The sequence below is a fragment of the Rhincodon typus genome, unplaced genomic scaffold, assembly GCF_021869965.1.
Source record: "Rhincodon typus isolate 14 unplaced genomic scaffold, sRhiTyp1.1 hic_rhity00008162, whole genome shotgun sequence".
In the NCBI taxonomy this organism is placed as follows: domain Eukaryota; kingdom Metazoa; phylum Chordata; class Chondrichthyes; order Orectolobiformes; family Rhincodontidae; genus Rhincodon; species Rhincodon typus.
The window spans coordinates 1-8,849 of NW_025973800.1; the positions used below are offsets into that span (position 1 = coordinate 1).

The 8,849-nt window shown below is 49.4% G+C and overlaps 1 protein-coding gene across 1 annotated transcript; it reads left to right on the forward strand.

Annotated features, from left to right (window-relative positions):
• Positions 1–2,599: 2,599 nt before the first annotated feature.
• LOC109924392 (NFX1-type zinc finger-containing protein 1-like) lies at positions 2,600–8,114 on the forward strand (the record flags this gene model as incomplete). Its single annotated transcript, XM_048594323.1, has 3 exons — positions 2,600–2,710; positions 3,295–3,390; positions 4,248–8,114. Coding segments are annotated over 3 exons (2,445 nt in total), but the record flags the coding sequence as incomplete, so codon positions are not given.
• Between the last annotated feature and the right edge of the window lie 735 nt (positions 8,115–8,849).

Below are 8,849 nucleotides of genomic sequence, written 5' to 3' on the forward strand. Positions count from 1 at the left end.
CTGCTCCTATGATGCTGCTTGGCCTGCTGTGTTCATCCAGCCCTGCACCTTGTTGTCTCGGATTCTCCAGCATCTGCAGTTCCTACTATGCCTGAATATAGTCAGTCTCCCTCTATTCTGTGTCTGTCTAAAAGCCCCTTAAACGTTGCTATCATATCTGCTTCAACCACCTCCTCTGGCATTGAGTTCCAGGCACCTACCACTCTCTGTAGGGGGGAGAAAAGAACTGTCCTTGCATATTTCCCTTAAATTCTTCCCTTGTCACCTTAAACCTATGCTCCCTAGTATTTGACATTTCCACACCAGGGAAAAGACTCTGACTATCCACACTGTTCATGCCTCATAATTTTATATACTTCTTTCACGTTGCTCCTCGGCCTGAAATGCTCTTGCGAAAACAATCCAAGTTTTTCCAACCTCTCCTTATGGCTAATACACTCCAATCCAGGCAATGTCCTGTTCACTGACATTAATTTCGCTGTCATTCCTGGTGTTTCATCAATTACTCCCCACCCCATCCCCCTCCCTATTTCCCGCATATAAACCAATTTTTTCCCAGCTACCATCAGTTCTGAGGAAGGGTCACTCAATTCGAAACGTTAACTCTGATTTTTTTTCTTCCAGCCAATCTGCTGAGCTTTTCCAGCAACTTCTGTTTTTGAACCTGGTAAACCTCTTTTGCACTGTCTCTGAAACCTCCACCTCCTTCCTGTAGTGTTGGGAGCAGAACTGCACACCATAATCCAAATGTGGCCTATCTAAAGTTTTATGCAGCTCATTTTATGCTCATTACCCTGATTGATGAAGACAAACATGCCTTACGCTGCCTTTACCCCCTTATCCACTTGTGTTGCCACTTTCAGGGAGCTATGAATTTGCACCCTAAGATCCCTCTGTATATCAATGCTCCTCAGGGTCCTGCCATTGACTGTATGTTGGCCTTCATAGTGAGAGGATTCAAGTACAGGAACAAGGGTGACTTGCTGCAATGATCCAGGATATTGGTGAGGTCCCACCTGAAATATTGTGTGCAGTAGGAAGGATGCTCTTGCTATAGAGGGAGTACAGTGAAGGTTTGCCAGGTTGATTCCCAGAATGCCAGCACTGACATATGAGAAGAGATTGAGTCACTTGGGGTTTTATTCACTGGAGTTTAGAAGAATGAGGGGAGAATCTCACAGAAACCTATAAAATTTTAACAGAACTAGACATGTTAGAAGCAGGAAGTATGTTCCCAATGGTGGAGGAGTCCAGAACCAAGAGTCATCGTTTATTGATAAATGGTAATTCTGCTTAGGACTGAGATGAGGAGAAATGTCTTCACTCAGATAGTGGTGAGCCTGTGGAATTGTCTAACACAAAGTGTTTGAGGCCAAACCATTCTGTGCTTTCAAGGAGAAGGTAGATAAAGCCCTTGTGGCTAAAGGCATCATGGGATATGGCGAGGGGGAGACCTCAATGTTCATATTGAGTGGCAGAGCAGGCTCATGGGGCTGAATGGCCTACTCCTGCTCCTATCTTCTATGTTTCAATTGGTTCCAGAGAGGCCATCAGTACTCCAAGGAGTTCCCTCCAACAGCCTCTGCTGCTTGAGCCTGCGATCGAACACTGATCAGGGCACAAGGCATCACCTTTCTTTTTGTCAGTAGCTATCAAGCTGGAAAAGCACAGCAGGTCAGACAGCATCCAAGAAGCAGGAAAGTCAACATTTCAGGTCGAAACCCTTTGTCAGTCCTGAAGGCAGCTCACCCCTATCTTCTCAAGGGGCATCTGGGTACGGGGAATGAATACTGGGCCCAGCCAGTGACCCCAGCAGCGCCCCCCCCCCCCCCCCCCCACCAAATCCCATGAGTGAATGAATAAAAAACATTGTGGGTGTTGCTGGCTAGGTCAGCAGTTATTGTCTGTCCCTAATTGCCCTTGAGAAGGTGAGATGAGGTGCCTTCATAAACCATTGCAGTCAATTACAGCATTGGGGAGGCAATAGCCTAGTGGTTTTATCGCTGGACTGTTAATCCAGAGACCCAGATAATGTTCTGGGGACCTGGGTTCGAATCCCACCAGGGCAGATGGTGGAATGTGAAGTCAATAAATATCAGGAACTAAGAGTCTAATGATGACCGTGAATCCATTGCTGATTGTGGGGGAAAAACCTATCTAGTTCACTAATGTCCTTTAGAGAAGGAAACTGCCGTCCTTACCTGGTCTAGTCTACATGTGACTCTAGACCCACAGCAATGTGGTTGACTCTGAACTGCCCTCTGGGAAGTTAGGGATGGGCAATAAATGCTGCCTGGTCAGCAACGCCCTCATCCCGTGAATGAATAAAGGAAGAGTTTCTGTGCGGCCAAGTGGCATTGGAATGAGAAAAGGCGATGGTGGTCTAGTGGGAATGACACTGGGACTAGTAATCTTCAGACTCAGGCTAATGCTCTGAACATGGCTATATTCGATGAATGAATGATTTCAGTTTATAACTCTGGAATTGAAAACTAGTCTCTGTAATAGTGACTGTGAAACTATCGTTGGCTGTTGAATGTCGCTTAGGATCAGAGTACTATGTCCACATCAATTTCTCCTGTTATTTTATCTCGTGCAGCTCAGACCGAAGTTAACAGATCACACTGTGGGCTCTCAGTACCATCTGGATGTGTCCCTGTTTGAGCGGATGGTTAGAAACAAGATTCCATATGTGCGGCTGAGTCATCAGGTACGGGAGCAAGACTCCCAGATCATCAGGAGCTGGGGTCCACTCACACATGTACACACACAAACACCCGTGCATTCACTCATACAATATACATGTGCATACGGATACATGTAAACACACACACATGTACATGGATACATGTATGTGTACAGACATGCATAAATATGCTGCATCACCAGCTGAGATGGTAGTGTTGACCGAGAAACCTCAGCAGTGTTCTGTTACGAGCTGTGCTAACCTACAGGAACCCAGCAGCTCAGCGGTTAGCACTATGGGACCACAGCGCCAAGGACCTGGATTCGATTCCCACCTCAGGCAACTGTGCAAACACCACACAGACATTCTCCTCATGTCTGTGTGGGGTTCCTCCCACAGTCCAAAGGTGCACGGGTTTGGTGGGTCGGCCATGCTAAATTGCCGCATGGTGTCCAGGGATGTGAAATCTAGGTGGATTAGCCATGGGAAAATTCAGGGATAGGGTTGGGAGGGTGGGTCTATGTGGGAGGATTGGGGTGGACTTGATGGGCTGAATGGCCTGCTTCCACACTGTAGGGATTTGATAATTCTTTTCTGTTTGTTTCCAGTACCGAATGAGACCTGAAATCTCCCAGTTACTGGTCCCAACTTTCTACTCCAGCCTTGAAGACCACAGCTCAGTATCAGTTTATGAAGATATCAAGGTGAGAATCCTTGTGAGAACTGGCCACTGTGACACAATACATCAAGGCCATTTGGCCCACCATGTCTAATCCATCCCTTTACAGAGTTGTCCAAGTAATCACACTGCACAGGGTTCCTTTCCTATTGCCCTGTTGATGAGGACAAGGGTAGCAGCTGAAGGGGAGCACCACTGTCCACACCATCCTCTCCATCTTTAGGCTTGGGCCAGTTGGCTTGTGGGTCACAGGTTGACCAATGGGAAAGACAGGTTCATGACTGAACGTGATGGCCCCCACCGTTAAGTAGTTTATCTTCAGCTGGGGAGAAGGGACGAGGGATTAGGGGTTAAGGTTAGGCTTGGGTGGGGGAGGTTTTCTTAATTTGATCATGGCCATTTCTCACTGGCCATTTGTTGCCCATTCCTAATAGCCCTGGAACTGATTATCTTGTTAGACCCATTTCAGAGGGCGGGATTGCTGTCGGTCTGGAGTCACATGTAGGCCAGACCAGGCAAGGACAGTAGATTACCTTCCCTAAAGGACATTACGGGACCAACAGGTTTTTACAACAATCAGTTAACTGCATTTGAGTACCCACAGTTGCTGTTTGGGATTTGAACCTGTGCCCCTCGAGCTGAAGTAACCTGCAGCGGTTCAAGAAGGCAGATCCCCATCACCTTTTCAAGGGCAGCTGGAGACAGGCAATGAGTCCTGGCCCAGTCAGTGCTGCCCATATTCTGTGAATGTATTTTGAAAAAGGCATTTCCCTGATCCGCTGGTTCACTGGACATTAGCACTCTGCTACTGTTACTTACTCACTCAGTTTCAGAATGCGATTTGGGTCCTGACTCTGTGCGTCTCTCCTGCTTTCTCCCCAGGGCCTGGTGACAAATATCTTCTTCATTGAGCATCAGGTGGACGAGGATCAGTGCACCCAGGCTGGAGGCTACAGCAATGAACACGAGGCCCAGTTTCTGGCTAGGCTGTGCCATTACCTACTGCAGCAGGGATACAGGGAGGAGCAGCTCACTATCCTGACCCCTTACATGGCCCAGATGTGGAGGATCCGCACCGTGGTCCGGGACCACGGCATGGCCTCTATCTCCGTCAAGGCTGTCGATGACTTCCAGGGTGAGGAGAGCGACATAGTCCTCCTGTCACTGGTCCGCAGTAACTGGGAGGAGAGCCCTGACCTCCTGGGGGACAAGAACCATTTGTGTGTGGCCTTTTCCAGAGCCAAAATGGGTTTCTACTGCATGGGGAACTTCCAGAGGCTGCTGCAGGGCCCCGAGAGGAAGCTCTGGGAATCGCTCCTTCGGCTGCTGAAGGCCAAGGGCCTGACGGGGAAGGGTCTTCCCGCGCCCTGCCCGAACCACCCAGCGAAACACATCATCGTCGAGACCCCAGAGGGGTTTCAGCGCTCCCCTGAATGGACGTGCAATGGTCCCTGCGGTGCCCTCCTCCACTGTGGCCACTGCTGCCGCCGACGCTGCCATTTTCACCGGTCGGGCCAGCGGCGCAGCCGCTGCAAGGAGCTCTGCGGGCGATCGCTCTGCGAGAGAGGGCACAGATGCCCCAAGCGCTGCTGGGAGGTCTGCGGCCCCTGCAAGGAGGTGGTGGAGAAGGTGGTGCCAGATTGTGGGCACGTGCAGCGGGTAGAGTGCGGCCTTCCTCTGGGGGCCACGCCCTGCCAGCAGCCCTGCGCCAGGCTCCTGGAGTGTGGGCACCGGTGCCAGCAGCCCTGCAGCGAGGACTGTTCCAAGCTGCCGTGCTCCGCCAAGTGCACAGAGACGCTGCAGTGCGGGCACCCCTGCATGGGCACCTGTGCCGACTGCCTGCAGGGCAAGCTGCACCAAGGCTGTAGGAGGAAATGCGGCCGGCCTCTCCTCTGCGGTCACCAGTGCAAAGGACCCTGCGCCGATAGCTGCCCACCCTGCCCCCTGCCGTGCAGTAACAGGTGCTGGCATGGCACCTGCCAGAAGAGGTGCAGTGAGATCTGTGAGCCATGCCTGCAGCCATGCCCCTGGAAGTGCCAGCACCACCAGTGCAGCAGGGCCTGCTGGGAGGAGTGTGACCGCCCCCGGTGCAGCCTTCCCTGCGACCGCCTGCTCCCCTGTGGGCACCCCTGTGTCGGCCTGTGTGGAGAGTCGTGCCCCTCCCTGTGCCGCACCTGTCACCTGGATGAACTGACCTCCCCCTTCTTCGGCTCGGAGGGCGACCCCGGTGCCAGCTTTGTGTCGCTGGAGGACTGCGGCCACGTCCTGGAGGCTGGGGGTCTGGACCGCCTGATAGATGAGGGCCCTCGGCCCCTCTGCCTCGAGGCTTGCCCCAAGTGCGAGACCCCCATCCGCTGGCACGGGCGCTACGCCAACGCCATCAAGAGGAGGTGGCACGGCATCAACCAGATGAAGAGCGTTGTCCTGGGAAGCCCAGCCGAGGTGGGGGAGATGAAGAAGCAGCTGACGGATAGCATCATCGCAGCTTCCATTAACCAGCAATACAAGGAGCAAAGGTACAACATCCGCAAGAAGGTGGAGGCTTTGCAGACACTGCCAGAGCTGCAGGCCTTGGGGCGAGCTCTCGACATCTTCCAGTTCCTGGACACAGTCAGGAAGCAGGTGAGAGCGTGCCCACCAGAGGACCAGCTGAGCCTGGACATCATGCTAACCAAGGTGGACTGCTGGCTAGATACCAAGGTGGCACCCTTCACCCATCAGCAGCTGAGCGAATGCAGGAATGAAGTTGCCAGGATATCCTACCTGGCCAACCTGAAGAGGCTGGTGCATTATTGTGAAGAGGAGGAAGGGGAGGAAGGCAGCAAGGGACGGGCACAGGAGGTGGCAAAGGCTGTTGCCCCCCTCCTAGGGGACCTGGCTGGGAAATTGACGGAGGCGACAGAGCTGGGGCTGAAAGGAGCCATGGAGAAGATGGTGGAGAGCTACCCCTGCACGGAGCTGTGGCTCTCCAGGGCTGAACGGCTCTCGATGCCCGAGGATGTGGTGAGGCGAGACTGGTATCAGTGCCCAAAAGGCCACCTGTATACTGTGGAAGAGTGTGGACAGCCAGGGGACCGCGAGGAATGTCTGGAGTGTGTGCTGACAATGGGTGGACAGTGAACCCCCCCCCCCCTCCTCCAGACCGACCCCCCCCCCCCCCCCCCCCCTCCCCGCCGAAGTCAGCGATGTCCCCCATTGCTGAAGGGACATTTAGTGCCAGTGCGTACCCTCCATGGTACTTCAGAGCCGAAGCAGTGTGAGCTCGAGCCCCGATGAAAGGATCTGAACCCGTAGTCTAGGCTGACATACCCTGGTGCTGTACTGAGGGAGTGCTGCATTGTTGGAGGTGTCACGTTTGTAGGAACTGATTAGCATTCAGCTGTAAGTGCTGATAGAATAAGATTCCATGTCCACTGCTTTGCTGAAGATCAGTAGTGTACTTAAATACATCTGTGGGATCATGTTCAATAATAACCAAGATCAGTGAGTGGTGAAAATAGCCCCGTTATTGAGCATCCTCAGTAGCACAGTTCAAAGCAGAAATAGGATCCAAAGTGCAGTTTTACAGTAGCCTCTTTTATACATAGTTTTTACATACATTAAGATTTTAGGATTATGGTGTCACATAGTTGTACCTATTATACACAAGTTTGGGTGACATCTGGGGAAGCAGGAGACGGTTTAAGCACTTGCTCAACGCTGGCTGTTACTCCTCATTGGATTAGAATATCTGTCAGGCCTGAGCTTGCATAATTAAGAGTGTTAGTCCTTTTGTCTTTAAAGTTAGTAATGTTAGTGAACATACTAGATCTATATGATCTAAATAAGTGAGAAATTATATGTGTACTAAATATAAGTATAGAGGATACCAAACTGATCTCCCACAGTTTTTGACAGTTTTTGCATATTCAATTATGCAGTTTCACAGAACTACTGTTTTGGTAGTAAGTTTCTTCAAGGGGTAGTGGCCCTATTTAATATGTATTTAAAAAGTACAGACTAGTAGAGAAAACTGTTTGATGTTCTGCAACCTGTTCAGGTCCCGAGAGACAGTTGCTAAGGGCTAATTAATATTATAATCTTTCCATAGTTTCAAGTGAGTTATGGAGACATGACGGTGGGATAGCATTGTTCTGAGTAGATTACGGTATTAAGACTTATTCACGGGTAACCTTTGATACAGAAACAGGTCTAAACGCTGCTTGAAGCATGGGGTCAATAAGAATTGGAAGGTGTAAGGAAGAGTAATGGGTTGGAAGGGATGTTTAATTTAACGCAGTTTTATGAGTGAGTGAATGGAAATGCAGTACAGTAAACATAGAGCACTTGTGAGTGAGTTAGTAAAGAGGATCATAATACAATATCTCACACATTCCAAGAGTTATTCATCTCTTCATTAATGTGGCTGCATTACTTGATCTGGCCATGGTCTCATCGACTTGGATTTATTTATTGGATGTGAAGATTGCTGGTGCAGACAACAGTCAGTGCCAAATGCCCAGTTACCCTCAAGAAGGTGGTGGTAATCCATGTGGTTTATGTAGAGACATAGTGTTGCCACTATTCCCATTTTCCCAACTCACTGGCTGTTCACACGAGGAAGATCGGAAGTTCTAGCTCTGCAAAGACTACGGGACACGTTCTACCTTCAACTGGTGTTTAATAAACAGAACTGAATCTCCACAACATTTCCTGTTCTTATCTTCTTTCATTTTGTTATTGCTTGTGACCTCCGATGACTGAGTCAGGGTGTGGGTGGTGAGTGTTAAGCTTTAAGTATGAGGATGTCCCAGAACACACTCCTGGTTATTTAATCTTAGAACACAGGACAGGAGACCAGGCAGCCCACTGGAGTAGTACAATCCCTAAATCCATCCTTTCTAATTGCTCTTTCATCCTTTCCCAAAGTGTGGTGCCCATAATTGTATACAATACTCTGGCTGAGATCTGAAAGGTATCTTAGCCATGATGTGGAGGTGCTAGTGTTGGACTGGGGTGGACAAGGTCACAAATCACATGAAACCAGGTTATAGTCCAACAGGGCTTATTTGAAAACACAAACTTTCAAGGCCTTACTCCTCCTGCAGGTTTTAGTGGGAGAGACAGTATCAGACGCAGAATTTATAAGTAAAAGATCAACGGGTACACCACTGATGAGGATGTTTTAAACAAACCTAAAATACTGTTAAATCTTCAATCAGTTAGAAGGTTTTAATTGATCAATATGTATATGTAAATCCCTAAATTCCTTTCAAGTCACTGTCCTGAGAGAACTAAAGGTTTTATCAGTGTAAAGAAGAGGTGATATTTTAGGTCAGACAATGCATGTTAGGTGTGAGGCCTTGTTTAGAATCTGTTTGTGTTTTAGGTGGGAGTCAGACTGGTTTTATTTCTAAAGTAGGATTTTATAAGATGCCACATTGACTGACTGTCTATAAATTGTGTGCTTTTTGAACAAAATAGAATGTATCTGCAAATACAAAT